Here is a 15494-nt window from a genome sequence, read left to right as displayed (position 1 = left end):
TGTTCAACTGGGATATCCTGAACTGAAACAACCTCCTGTTTCAGTTAGAAGCATTCTCCACTATATCCCTGAGCAGATGCAAGCTCAGTCCCCTGCACAGGGTCTCAAAAAGTGGAAGACTCATTTCCACTGCAGCAACTCACAGCAAAAATGAAACTCATTGTAAGAAAACTCCCAAATTAAGTCCCCACACTTCACCTGCAAACCCACCACCACCATAGTCACTTACCAGTTGTGATATATTCAGCAACTAATTCCGACTCTACTACAGCAATTGAAGGGCTTTCTGGAGAATGCCTCTTTTCTTGGGACATCTGGATTGGGACAGCCATTTGGCTCAAGTCAATGGTAGGTTGCCTTGGCTTCGATTCTATCTTTTCCTTCACTGCTTTGGAACAAAACATATAATAAACCTCCAATACACAAACCCCCATAAATAAACCTCCAATATAAATGTCAAATTTCAATTAAATAGATGGTGAACATTATGCTAGATTCAAACTGTTACAGGATAAGAGCAAAGGAATTGAGCTGAATCAAGATAGGTGCTTTTCAATTCCAAAACCTATTACAAACTGCTGCTTAAAGAAGTAATAAGCTTTGGAGTTGTCCTAAACAACCACATGGGTTCTCACACCTGTGGTCTGCTGAAGTTCCAGCAATGCTTTTATTGTGGAAGTAGCTGATTGAGATTCACTGGATACATCCTGGTAGATTATTGTAGGGCTTGTGTCCACAGCAATTTCATGTTCTGACCAATCTTGACTTCTTGAAGCAATCACATGGACAACAGGCTGAGAATCTGTTTGCAAAAGGACAAAGGCATGTCAAGTCATTGCAGAATCAATTTAGGCTGGATGTCTCCTGTCCAACGTCTTGATTTGAAGTAGGGCTATAGGTCAAAATTAGACCAAGCTACTTATTATCCATAGAGGTTTGAACACTGCCAAGGATGCATACTCTCATTATGCAACACTTTAGCTTATTACAATTGACTTCAAGTAAAATACTGCTCATGTTATGAACAAAAGAGATCCTATATCCTTATTGTTTGTAAAAGCTTTGGTTAGAACAACCAAAGCTCAGCAGGTTTCTTTGTACACTGAATTTGCCTTGGATTGAACTCTTATACAGACTTTTACCATTCCAGTGATGGACAAATATTCAGTACTGTGAATTAACAGCTCTTCAATTTTGATAAGTTTGTTCAATCTTCAATTTTTCTCTTTAATTTAGTTAAAATAGCAGTATAGACCAACAGTCACAGAATTATACAGAAAAGGTGACTGAAAGGCATGCAAGTACACACATTTCACAGAGACATTTGCTTTTAGCTGATACACTGATTACACCCTATGATCACTCCTGACCAAAGGCTGGGTGTTATTTATGTGCTGTTATTTATGCTTCTCTACCACACAAAGAGCTACATCTGTATTCCAGCTTGCAGCTACAGCAGCATCCCCATCTGGATTGCATGTCTGATACATGTCATGATGCACATATATGTGCCTATAAAAGGACCACAGCTTATGTTGGTTCACCTGACAGCTTTCAGTCATGAAATGGAGATGCTTCCATACACTCAGGAAAGAGGTGGCTGCCAAAAAGAACCCAAACTATAACCTCTACACTGCCTGCATCTGGCAGACTGCACAAAAAGAAGGAACAGACTGCAGATCACAAGCATTGTAACAGCCCTTCAAGACACCATTATCTTCACTTTTCACATAGGAAAGGGAGACATTTAATAAGTAGCTCGTAAGAGGTAAAGTCATAAGGAAAATGACACCCACTGGTAACAGACTGGGTGAAAACCTATGTTAAAAAGGAGACAAGGTAAGGAATTATCTTAGATTTCCACCTTCACTTAAAAATCAAATATGGATGTGTAAATTCCACCTAGGCTAGTCGAAGGTGTCCTAAAAACTAAGGTCTTTAAGGTCCCTTCCAATCCAAACCATTCTATGATTCTGTATGAATGTCACTAGTATGATTAGGAGACAGTCCATTAGTGACACTAATACACACCTTGGGAGCTCTGGGAGGACTCTGTAGAGGAAGAGCTGCTCTCCGTGTAGGTTTGTGGTTCTTCTTTTACTTCTGGGAGAGATGAGTTTCCTGTCTCTGTCACCCTTGATGCCTGTTGCAACGTTTCTGTCACCAACTGCCTAGTTTGTTCACTCACAACTGTTGCTTGAAACGTCACTGGCTTTGGTTTTATGAGAACCTAATCAGAAAGACAAGTTTTGTGTATAGTAACAGCACTCAAGGAAACAGATCTGAGCAATCACAGTATGTATAAGACCTACAGAATATTACCTAATTTACTGAGAAAGTCTACCTGTAAATTCAGCAGCTCATTAAGCCACAAAGCCCAAGTAAATGGCAAGGCACAAGAACTTACTTCTCATTCAGTACTTTGGAGTACTTAACACAATAAACCACCAAGCAGGGTGGATACAACTATGGTGTGACAGGAGAAAGCTACACAAGTGAGCTGGAACATGCATTGCACTAGTAAGGACAAGCACCTCTTCTGCAGCCCACAGTAAAGAGAGTCTTGAACAATCAAGATGCACAAAGTATTGTAACTGATAAAAGTTTAGTTCTTTTAAATACTAAGTGCAACCAGAGAACAGGCTGAAACTGAAAGCATCCAGAAATAAGACAGATTCCCTATATACAGCCCCAGCAACTACACAGGGTTGCAGGGTACACCTGAACATACATTAAATAGAAAATAACTTCAATAAAACCTCAGCTTTTATGGATGATCTATGTCCAGACTCTGTGTCTTTATTTCTCGCCATCTAGCCATTAGCTGTAAGCCTTAAACAGGCACCTAGAGCCATGACCTGACAGTTTTAGCTATGTAAAAAGCTTAGTGAATCCTTCTGGGTTGCTCTAGGCCTCCAGAAAAAGCTAACAAATGCAAACACTATACTCAAGTATCAAGGCCACCTCATTACACACCTGAATCTCATTCCCCATACACATATATTAACCCTGCAACATTATGTGGCAACACATTAAAAATGTATTTACTTCCCATTAAAATTTAGGGGTACATTTCAAGACAGAAATGGGTCCTCACTGTACCTGCGTTTTCCCTTGCTGACCATAAACAATTTTAGTTGGGATGATTTTGGTGGCTGGCTGGACCGTGGACCCTATTCCTTTTGGCTGTGTAACAATCATTTTTGTGATGGGTCTTGTGGCAGTGATGATAGCAGGTTTTGCTCCTGCTGGCACTGCCTGAATAGTTTTTTCCCCCTGTAGAGAAGTCAAAGTTTACAGGTTAACTTGGTGAAATTCTTCAGAGAGACCCACTGCTCTAAGAAATACAGTTATAGGTGTGTGTACCATGACATTAACCTGCTGCCGCCGATATAACTAACCTTAGAGCTTTGAATGGAAAAAGCTACCAAAATCCCCTTTTCCATTACTTTACCTTTTGAGCAGCTCTGAAGGGGTGAAAAAAAAGTAGTGACTAAAAGACACTGGTAAGTGTTTTGAAGTTGCTTCAAAGAATTCATGTTTTGGAAGTTCCCTCAAAGTCCTTGTCAAATAAACCTCTTATTTCTATTAACTTTGTTAAGACATCTACAAAACTCGAGATTCTGAAAAGAAGTTCTTTAAATATAGATCTTTGTCTTATTGTCATGGACTTTATTTTCCAACTAGAAAGTTCATTTAACAGATATAGATTTACAGCTGTTTCACAGGAAACATTTGGCTTTAGAATAGTGCTGACATATAAGTTGACTCCTGATAGCTTAAAAGCAGCAAAGACATCGAGCATGCTTGGTTTTAGCTCTGCACGGTAACAAACCAGATGAGGAACAACATTAGTTGCCAGTTCTCCTGCTACTCCTACAAATTCTCATGAGGTAGCTGGAAATGCCAAGAACCGTACTTGTTTCAGCAATACCAGCACATTGTGGTGGCTTTTACTGCGTAACATCACAAGATTTCCACTTATATGAAAACACAGCTTGAAGTTTTGTAAAAAGGGAAGTTTAAAATCTTCTAAAAGAATCCCAAAAGGTTTAAAAGAACCCTCTCTATTCAGCTCTGCTACAAGGAGACTAAAAAACTGCATGATTAAAGCATTACGCCTCACAGTTCTATCTAAGAGCATAAAGCACGTTCATCATCTTTATTTACTAACATAGGCAAACCCAGTTGAAACTGGAAACTTGATTTTGTTCTTAGTGTACACCAGGTTATCAAAAATACCATTTAACAATACATAATACTCAGGTACAGAGTGCTAAATACCACATAAATTGAAAAGTGGTACCTTTACTGTGAAGGGACAGTTTATTTCTGCTCTTTACATCCCAAATATAAATGATTGAAGATGCAAGTTTATAACACAGAGGACCATGGTTCTCAGTAGAGCACAAACAGGGCAAGATTCTAGTGATTTTCTACTACTTAATCCTTTCAGCATTACAAAACCTTTTAACCATGGAAAAAGGGCAAACTCAAGAAAGTTGGTTTCCTTTAGGAACATTTCCAGTTTGCTTTAAGCATCTTTTATATCCTGCAAAACATACTTGCTTTCCAAACATCCCTAACATCAAGGCATGCTGTATCTGGTAAGGAGCTCATGCACAGTTTGCTTTTAATAAGGACTTTAGCAGAATGAATGCAGCAGCCACCACACAGCCTGTCACTTAGCTATCATTCTGAGACTTGAACCTCTTCACTTACCCCAGCATTCAACAGCGTTGTGACAACATTTTTGCCTGGAAGCCCTTGAATCGTAGTTCCTTTGCCAGTAGTCTTTTGCACAACAATCACATTGGGTTTGGATGTCATTGGAATTGTAGTGATTTTGGTTGTAGTTCCTAAAGTTTTGTGGGGATAAAAACCAACACTCACTTTATCACATATACATTTTCTTCCATTGTAGGGGTTGATGAGTTATAGAGGAATCATTGTACTTAAATCTGACAACACAACAAAAAAAGGGCATCAACTGAAAGGGGAATTTATGTCACCCAACTCAACATATAATGATGAGATACCCACTCTACAAATCTTCCACCTACAGTAAAAACAGGCATGCCCAGGACAGAGTAGTTCATTCTGCATACAGACAGTCAACCCCTTCTTACAAATTACAGAGCAAACTAACATGTCTAACTTCTCAAAGGCTAGAGTTAGGGGGGGATAAGGACACCATTAATACTCGACTCAAGGTCCTATTTGCACAGACAAATATTCTTCTACAGATAACATCTGTAGAAGAATCTACGTACCAAGAACGTATCTTGTAGTCAAGAGAGATACCAGCTCTTTCTGGCACTGAGCTGCTGTAATACAAGTGATAAGTAGTCGATTGAAAGAAGGAAAAAGAAGAAAAATATGCTATTGGTTTACAATCAGTTCTTAAAACCTGAATTTAGAAGTGTGGGGATTTTGGTTTTGAAGAGCTGTGTTGGCTATTTCTGTGCCTCTCCCAGTATTTCATCAGTTCCATTCCCTGTATCAGGTTTTTATTTACCTGCAGTGACAGGTAATTTGATCAGCTCTCCTACAAGAGTACCTACACTGATACGTAAGTCATTGGTGTTATCAAACTGCCATTTCAATATCTATTCAAACAGCTTCTCATCCACACCTTCCACTTCCTCCTTGAAGAAAGTACCACTCAGTTATAGCAGAGCTGCAAACCCAATGTCTCCCCTCACTATCTCCTACCCATTAGTCATGCCTGTAGGTACTTTACTATGTATTTCAGATTAATAATGCTACTAATTCTGGGAAAGGGAAGACATGCTGAGATGAGATTATGATTTACTTCATTCTAGTGACTTCAGAGGTATCTAAAGACTGCTCCTTTAGCAAAAAAAATAACTCCAAAGCAAAAGAAAGATAACCCCCCCCCCCCAAAAAAAGCCAACCACAAAGCAACAACAAAAAGCAGACATCCTTTTAAAACTGGTATTGGTTTAGAACAATCATTATTATCCTTATTAGGACCCATTAAGGGTTTCCCTGCATTAGCTGCTGGTTAGGAGAATACTACTTGCATTTGTGTTTACACTTACTAGTAGATATAGAAATCTTCTTAGTAAGCAACTCATCACAGCCTCAACAGGCTAAAAAAGTCACTTGTGCCCAAAGAAGCTACTGCATCAGCCCTAAATATCACTGTACAGAAATCAGGACCTGGAAAATTGAGGTTTCTCTACCAGGCTACACCTGGTAGTCAGTTTAGTGGACAGCTTCCAGTGATAGGAGCTGGCTGGCATCAGGTCTTTGCTAAGCACTAACAATAGGATCTTTGAGTAATTTAAAGATACTACTGATGATGAACAGACCCAGCAGATATGTTGTGTAACAGATATGCTGTATATGTGTACCTTGATAGGAAATGCAGCATTAGGTCTGCTTTAACACTGATGATGTTCAAGACAGATACTAAGAAGCCGTGACTGATGTGAGTGCGTTTAGTCCTGGTCCTAAAGAGACCCTATGTTTGGCGGTTATACTGGCAGAGAACACCAAGGCTGGTCATCAGACTAACAAAGATAAGCAGCAAGGTCTGCATGAGGCTGAGAGTTAAAACTGAAGTTAGAACAGGCTGACACTGATAGAAGATCAAGGTGAGGTGAAAACTGCACAGCAGAATGTAACATATACAGCTCACTTTCATCCTGGCTCTTTGGATGTGCAGTGGAGTAGAAAAGGGCAGGATCCAGATTATAAAATGCTTTAAATTAGGGTAAGCACTCTTTTCTGATCTTTCTGCCTAATAACAGAAGGCAATATAATAGCTCTCCTTACCCACATTTCCCTTTTCCTCCCAGGCTTCTCTCACATTAAGATGTTTACTTCTTAAACACAAAAATACTGCAGTCTTTAAGAACACTTCACCTCTCTTAACTTCTACCCATTATCTTCTTCATCCTCAGCTATTTGTCTTCTGAACTAACTTCTTCTCCAATAAAGGTCCTAATAATTACTTAAGCAAATAACTCATAGAAAAGCCCTGAACAATCAGAGCAAGTCTAAAGTTACTTTTACAATAAGTCTTAATGTCAAAGTATGACCTACCAGAAACAATATTACTGCTGATAATCTTCCCTCCCAGCGTAGCCAGTGATTTTGGCACTACAGTAATGATGCTGCCACTTGTAGTTTTCACATAAGTAGCAGCCCCTGGAGTTCCAGCCACCCGAGCCCCTATCGAGGGGCTAACTGCTGGCCGTGTATATGTTGCTTGAGTTCCTGTTTTGAAGAGAGAACAAGAAAGACCATTGTTAGAACATGATGATGACAGAATGTGATCTGTGGAAAAATAAGTTAGTATATTTTAATTCACATCCTTGTACCTAAGATTTCAGCTTTTAGATTCCGCCTGTAGGTTTGCCACTTGATCCCTTAGATACTCAAGAGTTTGGTATCTCATGACACTACCAAAACTGATCCCTTCCTCTTTTCAAAGACACCTATACTCTCACTTCTCCTATATGACAAATTCATTATAAAGAACACCACCAGTAACTGGTCTAAATATCACACTAGAAGAAACATGTTATTTACAATGATAACGCAGTTATATAGATCTAACCTTTAGCATTACAAAAGAAACCTCCTGACATGGTATAAATGCTGGGTTTTCAGACCCACTCCTTCTCAGAAGGAAAATAGAAATGGGTTCATATAGAAAACTTGCTCAGAATAATGCAAGCCAACAACTACAAGACTAATTCCATTCTGCTTGTACTACTGCAGGTAGTGCATAACACACCTTGATTGCTAAAGTTCATAGAGCAAACCAGTTTGTTACAAGAAAGCCATGTACTCAAATGGAACGGAGCACAATACAGGTTTTACCAATGAAACAAAGACCAAAACTACTGTTTTTTTTCATACACTTAATGTTTTTGTGAAGTACTTCAAAAGGTTAAATGGAAATGCATTAGTTATACTGATATTCTCAACCCACACTAAAAGATCAGGATAAAGCTCCCTTTTAAGCTGTCTTCATACAAGTCTGCATTATTTCTGATCTTTAATCAGTAAGAAAACACAAATACAATTAGATCTACATTAAAAAAACTGGGAGTTTCAAATTCAATTTACCAGCCTTTTTATAAAGTCACTGCAGGTCTATGAGCAAGTCACCTGTCTGTTAGAAGTCCATCTATGTAAAGCAGCAATGCTGCTGAGGTACCTAAGAAATGTAAGTCAACTACATAAAGTGCTACAGAAGTGCAAAGTATCAGTGTAAGTCACAAGAAAACTTCCTTTAAAACAAACCCAGCAGGGAGGGAATGATCCTGTTTTTGTGTGCTAATTCAAAAGTATCCTAAAAGGAATAAAAGAGCCCTCAGTACAAAAATCCTACTCTAGAATAAATCCTAACAGGATTGTGAATGTGCTGTTGTGCTCACTGTTTACAACAGAGAAGCACCTTATCTTTTATTTACTCTAATAAACCATATCTGATGACCTGTATGCCTGGGTAAACCCTCCCTTCCCTTCTCAGAGCCGTAACTTACCAGTGGGAGTAGTGACCAGTTTAGTTGTCATGACAGTCCCATTACTGCTAACCACCATAATAGGTGAATTGCTACTGCTGGGCAAGGTCGCTGTAACTGGTTTGGGAAGGATTTTACTGGGCTGCACCTGCTGAGTGATTATTTTAACACCTAGGAAAGGAGAAAGGTCACTGTTAAAATACAGGCACGAAAAGTTACTTTCTGAAATGCTTTCTCAGACCAAGCCCGAATGGGCAAGAAGCCTCACAAGGCTTTTATTCTGAGCCCATGTATTCTTGATGCTGAAAAACAAATACTTATTTTGTTTGGGTTGGGGCTTTTTTTGCTTGGTTTTTGCTTTGCAAATATTAAATCATCTTTATCTTTCAATCTTTCTGGTGCCTGTTTCAATTCCTACCTACACCCACTGAAGTGCAGGATTCCATTCTATCAATGATTTGTTGTAATGATTTTTACCTTTTCTGATCCATGATGCAATACATAGAATGTTTCCCAGGAAACAACAGGCTACAACCAATATTGAATTGGTTCATATACAATGAACCATCTAAAAGTGGAATGATTCTTCATCAATTTAGTCTAAATTCTAATGCTTCTTAAGGAGCCTAGTTCAATTTCATCCCTTTGGCTAAACTAATAAAAGCTTTCTGCACAGAGCATTAATGGTTGTAAGGAAGCAACTGTGACACTGGCTAGGGAAGACTGCTTTAAGTAAACTGCTCTCTCTCTCCTCTTGATCTACCTGCAGTCTTGAAGCCACAAGGGAATTGGGCTGAAACAAGCTCTGAGTAGACTCAGCAAGAACAAAGGATGAGGACACCTTAATACAGCAAGAATCCTGCTCACTCTCTTTTCATTCATGCAGTATGGAATGGGACCTCTGCAAGATTCACTTCTCAGTTGCAAACCAGGAGATTCACATCATCTGTTCAAAAGTATATCTGAGGATACTTGCAACTTACATTCTATTCCATAAGGGAAACATATTGCATTGTGTTGGTTAAATGCCATGAAACACCCAGCCTGAATTGATCCCATCTAAATGTCAGCATTACATTAGTGCACAAATATTACCAGGTGAATAATTTTGTCCACTTAGGATATGAAATGTCCTCCTGAGATGTTTTGTTCTTTCTACATTGACTATAAAAGCAAGATGGAGCAAGTTAGCTCCAAACTTAAATAATGGAAGTTAGGAAAGACAAACTGAAGCCTTTGTGGCATCCAGACACAAAACTGGATAAAAAGCAAAGTCTCTGTGAAAACTGATTCACACCTTCCAGAAAGAATAGGAATTGGATAGTATTTCTGAAGAAACTTAAAGGCACACTGAACCTAAACCCATGGTGGAACGAGAGGAATGAAGCTCCTATTGATCAAATACTGTTCACTCACGGGAGGTCTCCTATCTGTCTTCATTAATAGATATTTTTCCTTAGCCAATAGTCCTAGGACCATTCCAAAAGGAAGTTTATCAAAGGACAGGAGCAGGGCTGTTTATATCTCATACTACGGTGTATTTTAATTCTCTGATCTAAATAGTATGAATATAAAGTAATAATTTAACTTACATGAATAATATTAATATCAAATATGGACATGAAAATACTTTGCACTTTTATAGCACTTCTTCCTTTTGAATTAGGTAACTTTGCAAGCATTACTTCTTACTGCATCTTATGGAGATAAGACCTGTCTCCTACAGCAGAGATGGAAAGATGACAAGACTTGCCCAAAGTCAACTGAATTAATCAATACTACAAAAAGAATCCAGTCCAACTTCCAGTCTCAGATCTAATTGTATGTGTTTTGACAAAGTACCTCAAAAGTAGGTTTTGATTTCTGGATCCCCAAAAGCAAGAGTTAAAACACGGATTAACTTATTTTTCCAGTTGATACAATTGAGCTCTTGGATCTTCACAAAACTGGTATCTTCCAGGTTGCTATCATGTTAGTTTTGAAGATATTTACATACCTTTTGACCTCTAAAGATAAAACATCTATTCCTAAAACATGGTCTGCAATACCTGTACCAAACAAGGACAGAACCAAATCCCTCAATTCATGTTAGCTGAAAACATTAAGATAATCATCACCATCTACTTATATCCAGGTTTAATGCCAAATCCTGTACCCAAGTAATCACAGCTCCCCATGCACATTTTGGGACAGAATTCTGCCCTCTCCTGAGCTGTGGTTAGACCTCATAAATCAGTGATATGACCCAAGATTAACCCCAACTACCTGATTCCTGTTTGATCTGAATGGTAGGCTTGATGCCAGGTGGCAACTGAGATTGCTGCGGCTGCTGCTGAGTTGCAGAGGATTGCACCAGTTGTTGCTGCTGTTGCTGCTGCTGCTGCTGTTGTTGTTGTTGTTGCTGTTGCTGGGCCTGTTGTATTTGTTGTAGCTGCTGTTTGGGGGACTGCTGATGCTGTTTGGGAAACTGTGCTAAGATCTGCGTTGGGCTCCCAACCAAACCTTTTGGGGAAGGTAGCCTGGTAGAGGCAACTTTAATTGCTGATGTAGACACACCTGCAAAAGAGTAAATGGTTTAAGACTGGACAGTGCAAAAGAAAATAGAAAGAAAATAGAAAGAAATATTACCATTTCTAAAATCATTCTGCATTTCAACTACCTTTCCTAGTGAAAAATGCATATACACAAGGGAAGAGAGCTCCCACATAGGAGACGTTCTCTAATCAGAGACAACTGAGCTTTATATAGATTTGCAATGTGGCAGCAGAATAGCAGCTAATGGAATGACCATTAAACAATCATAGTTTACTTCCTGCACCCTTTCTAGTGCAAATAATTCACAAACATTTTCAAAGTCTGATATTTTAGGTTTCAAGAAATCCAAGTATTTATAGTGAAAGTCATGACTACAAAAAGTGAGGGATATGAGCATGTCAAACATCAAACCCATCAACATTAGAAGGGAGTATCTCATAGTGAACACAATATTGGTTTAAAAGAATCAAGTAGTTCTATGTAATTTAGAAAACCATGGAACACATTTTTGTGCCAATAGGTGATCTTACAAGTAATAAAGTGACTAAAACAAGTTTGCAGTAAAATGGAAAGATGAAGTTCCGAAATATATCTTAATACTTTTGCCATTCCCTTACATAGCTGTCACAGCATTTCCAGCAAAACTGGTCAAGAGATACTGCATCTCCTGTATTTTAGAAGTAAAATCTCTCCCATGATCAAACCTAACTAAAAATCCACAGTCCAATGATATGGAATTCTGCTGTAAGCTCTGTAGGTTACTAACTTGTGTGTGATTGTAGCGATAGGACAAGAGGTAATTGGTTAAAACTTAAAGAGGGGAAGTTTAGATTGTATATGAGGCAGAAGTTCCTTACTGTGAGGGTGCTGAGGCACTGGAATGGGTTGCCCAGGGAAGTGGTGAATGCTCCATCCCTGGCAGTGTTCAAGGCCAGGTTAGGCAGAGCCTTGGGAAACATGGTGTAGTGTGAGGTGTCCCTGCACATGGCAGGGGGTTGGCACTGGATGATCTTAAGGCCCTTTCCAACCCAAACCATTCTATGATCTTCAGGATCTGGTTAACAGCAGCAATACAAAAGGCAAAATGCCTCCTCAGCCTTGATTTGGTTGCCCAATATTTTGTGGAATGAAATAAGAATGGAAAATACAGACAAGGAAAAACAGCAATGTGACAAGTTGTCAGGCGCAGTTATTTTTCAAGGGCTGCTCACTAAGGCACTTTCATTCATGCAGAGCTTCTCTTCCAAATGTTACCTAGTGGCTGTGGAGCTGAAACAGTCATACCAACACATGCTTGGAGCTGGAAATCAGAAACCTAGGAATTTTAATCCAGGTCCAATCAGGTCTTAAACTGAAGGACATAAAAACTGACATGCTGATAAAATACACAGATAAAAAGGTGTAAACACCTCTCTACCTTTCAGAATTGTCACTGAGATTAATCACCACAAGAAATATTCTAAAGACTGAGCATGTCAAGCATAAGTTCTATTTATCTGATGTAAACTTTGCATACCTTTGTAAATGAGGCTTTAAGAGAAGCAATCATCTTTAAACATTGGGAACACTATATTCCATACATCAAATAACAGTTTTAAAAGCCAGGAATTTTGAAGGTATAGTGTTTTACTGCTGCAAGTGAATTCTTTTCAAAACCCAAAGCTATGATTTCTTTCACATCTCCTGTGCTTTACTCATCATATGTAAACACCAAGTGCATCTCCCCTATGTTATTCTCAAAACAAAGAGTCCAATTCACCACTGAAAGAGCATCTTTTATAAACATAATGTTATTGCCATACCTTGTGCTACTGTTGACATAACCACTGATGGTGTTGACGACACTACAGCAGTCACAGCAATAGTATTTGCAGTACAGGAAGGAGTGGAACAGCTGCTGCTGGTGCTGCTGCTACTGACCAAAGAGGACTGAGAAGCAGTTATGACCACTGGCTGCTTCTGAGTAGTTGAGGCAATGACTGACGTTGGGACAAGTTTCGTAACTGCTGCATAGTTGTGGGACTTTGAAAGGATGTTGGGTACAAAAGTTGAGCTTGGAGAGGTGGTTACTATGATCACCTGAAAGAAGAAAAAGAACAACAAGAAATTCATTTGTTCTTTGCTTTTATCTAAAAGCATAAAATTGCAGTAATGCATCTGTCTGTGTATTTAGTTTCAGGCATACATGCTTATTAAGACCATTTAAGACTCGTAATCTCATTTACTGGCAACAAAAATACTCAATTAGTTTGAAGAAATGGTGATAAACATTTCCTTAAAATTAGAAAGGTTTGGGTTCAAGAAAAACAATTACTATCTAATTAAAGCGGAATTATCTCATGTCTGAAGGCAAACAGACAGGAATGAACTGCCTGGCTTCATTAAACAGGCCCAGGAAGCCTGAAAATCATTTTAAATGGAACTAAAGCCATTTCCAACACGTTTGAAACACCATTCTCCCAAACCTTGCACATACATCAAGAAGTGGCAGTGAGAGAACACACAATCCCTTTTTTCTCTTCAGCAATGAACAAGTAGTTGCCAAGTCAGTAATGGGAAATACTTTTGATGCACAAAGCTGTAAACAATATTTCTTCAGTGCAAAAGACATGATTTAGGTTTGAAACAATTTCTGCTTTAATTTGTGCTCTCAATAACAAGAAAACCTTTCTTATCTGTCTGAAAGCCACTTCTCTAAAGAGAATAAACATTACCCCTGGTACGAGTTACAATTACACCACCATTAATCTGATCTGACACAGGGAAAATACAGAATTCATTATAACACTAGAAGAGGTCTGTTCTTATGCAACTGACCCACAAAACTAACATTTCTTATGTGTTGAACATGGGGACTGTTAATATAAAGAGATTCCTCTTATTCTGCTTCTATGTACATCCTTTTACTTACACAGTTAAAACCAAAACACAGCACAGAAATACAACATAATTTCACTTTACCATGCAAGAATATTGAGTTGTTTTAATTATGCAACTGTCCACATAATTTCATTTATTAAAATTCTGACAATTAAAACTTATTATTGTACCAAAAGCAGAGAGAAAAAAGTATAGAAGGAGCAAAGAAAACCTGGGTCAGCTCAAACCAAAAGACTTATACTACAGCCCAAGGAATAGTGAAACCTGATACAGAAAATAGCATGATAATGGCATCAGAAACAGACTTAAGTGACAGATCAAGCACTAAGAGATTACAGGTTTATAAAATAAAATAAAGATAACCACATGGATGGAATAAAAGCAGCAAATTTCACCCCCATGGCTGCCTCTGCCTCTCCCTTTGCCCCAGTGCTTGGTTTTGTGATCCCTGCTACATAGCTAAGCCTTTAATATCTTGATCTGAGGAAAACCAAAGACTTTACTACAGGAGGTTGTCCACAACTGACCAATGCCTGAAGAACATCTGCTGCTCTGACACTTTATTGCATTCTCCAGGGAAGAACATTTTCTCTGTGGCACTCTTAGCTTTCCCCTCTATCGAACCTTGATTCAATCAAAACACCCTCCTGAAATTGCTCTAAGGCATGAAGATGCACTGAATATGACACAGCTTGATTTTGGTAGGAGGTGAAAAGACCCTTACAATGTGCCTCTAGAGTTTTATCCTGTTTCTTAGTTAGTTAACACTAGAAATACTTCCCAAGTGTTTGAATTTTATGGCCAGTTCCATTCTACTTGTTTAGAAATACAGTCAAAGGACAACCTGCAGCTGAAAAAGGCAGATTGTTCATGTTAAACTTCCTATATTATCCATAGTGCAAGAGGACAAGTTCAGTGTCTTAACTAAGTACAGATCTGTAGGATGAATCTGGGCATAATCACAACTCCTGAAAACTGCTGCTGTTCATTCAAAGGCAGAGATTAAAACCATCAGACAAAGATTATCACTTAATAGTACTTTAACCACACAAGGAAATAAAGCTTGTAAAGAATTACAGCTCAACAATGATTGCTGCCCTGCGACTAAGCAGGTTTGGGTCTCTTTTCTTCTCTCAACATGAACAAAGCAGAACAAAGTTCAGTGATCTTCATGTATGATGTATATCCAGAAAACACAGTTTTCAGGTAAAAGCTTAGAAGGATTAAAGCTCAAATCACATTTGTTGAGATGCTATTTTTCTCATGTATGTTGAAATCAAAGTAACCTCATTGTGGGTACCAAAACTGCATGATGCATTTTACAGCAGAAAGATTGCTTGATTTAAAATCTAAAATAAAAGCAAGTTGCTCTTTTGTTGTTGTTATGGTAAAAAGTAACACCTAATCTATATTAAAATTAGTGCTATCAGCTCTATTTTGAGAGACAACAAACCTTGCTCCTGAAGAATTAAAGGCATTAACTGCCAACAGCTTTACTAGATTGATTCCTTCTGTGTCCCAGACAGAGGACTTTATAGTAAGACAATCCACAAATTGGAGCTGTGACATTATTAG

At 38.5% G+C, this 15494-nt stretch overlaps 1 protein-coding gene across 11 annotated transcripts in view; it reads right to left on the bottom strand.

Moving 5' to 3' along the window:
* The window catches only part of EMSY (EMSY transcriptional repressor, BRCA2 interacting), a 39544-nt gene that overhangs the window by 8849 nt on the left and 15201 nt on the right, over nucleotides 1-15494 (bottom strand). For 5 of the 11 annotated variants that reach the window (XM_034074605.1, XM_034074597.1, XM_034074598.1 and 2 more), the window contains 9 exons: nucleotides 12842-13118; nucleotides 10770-11060; nucleotides 8526-8675; nucleotides 7075-7248; nucleotides 4723-4859; nucleotides 3103-3276; nucleotides 2032-2230; nucleotides 638-802; nucleotides 230-388 (listed from right to left, as the gene is read on the bottom strand). In XM_034074605.1, the coding sequence (XP_033930496.1) occupies nucleotides 230-388; nucleotides 638-802; nucleotides 2032-2230; nucleotides 3103-3276; nucleotides 4723-4859; nucleotides 7075-7248; nucleotides 8526-8675; nucleotides 10770-11060; nucleotides 12842-13118 (1726 nt within the window). The remainder of the gene's footprint in view (nucleotides 1-229; nucleotides 389-637; nucleotides 803-2031; nucleotides 2231-3102; nucleotides 3277-4722; nucleotides 4860-7074; nucleotides 7249-8525; nucleotides 8676-10769; nucleotides 11061-12841; nucleotides 13119-15494) is intronic. The other 6 variants (XM_034074608.1, XM_034074599.1, XM_034074601.1 and 3 more) reach the window with 3 other exon arrangements.

This window comes from Melopsittacus undulatus, chromosome 2, assembly GCF_012275295.1.
Source record: "Melopsittacus undulatus isolate bMelUnd1 chromosome 2, bMelUnd1.mat.Z, whole genome shotgun sequence".
NCBI lineage: Eukaryota > Metazoa > Chordata > Aves > Psittaciformes > Psittaculidae > Melopsittacus > Melopsittacus undulatus.
This window is presented reverse-complemented; position numbering and strand designations above follow the sequence as displayed.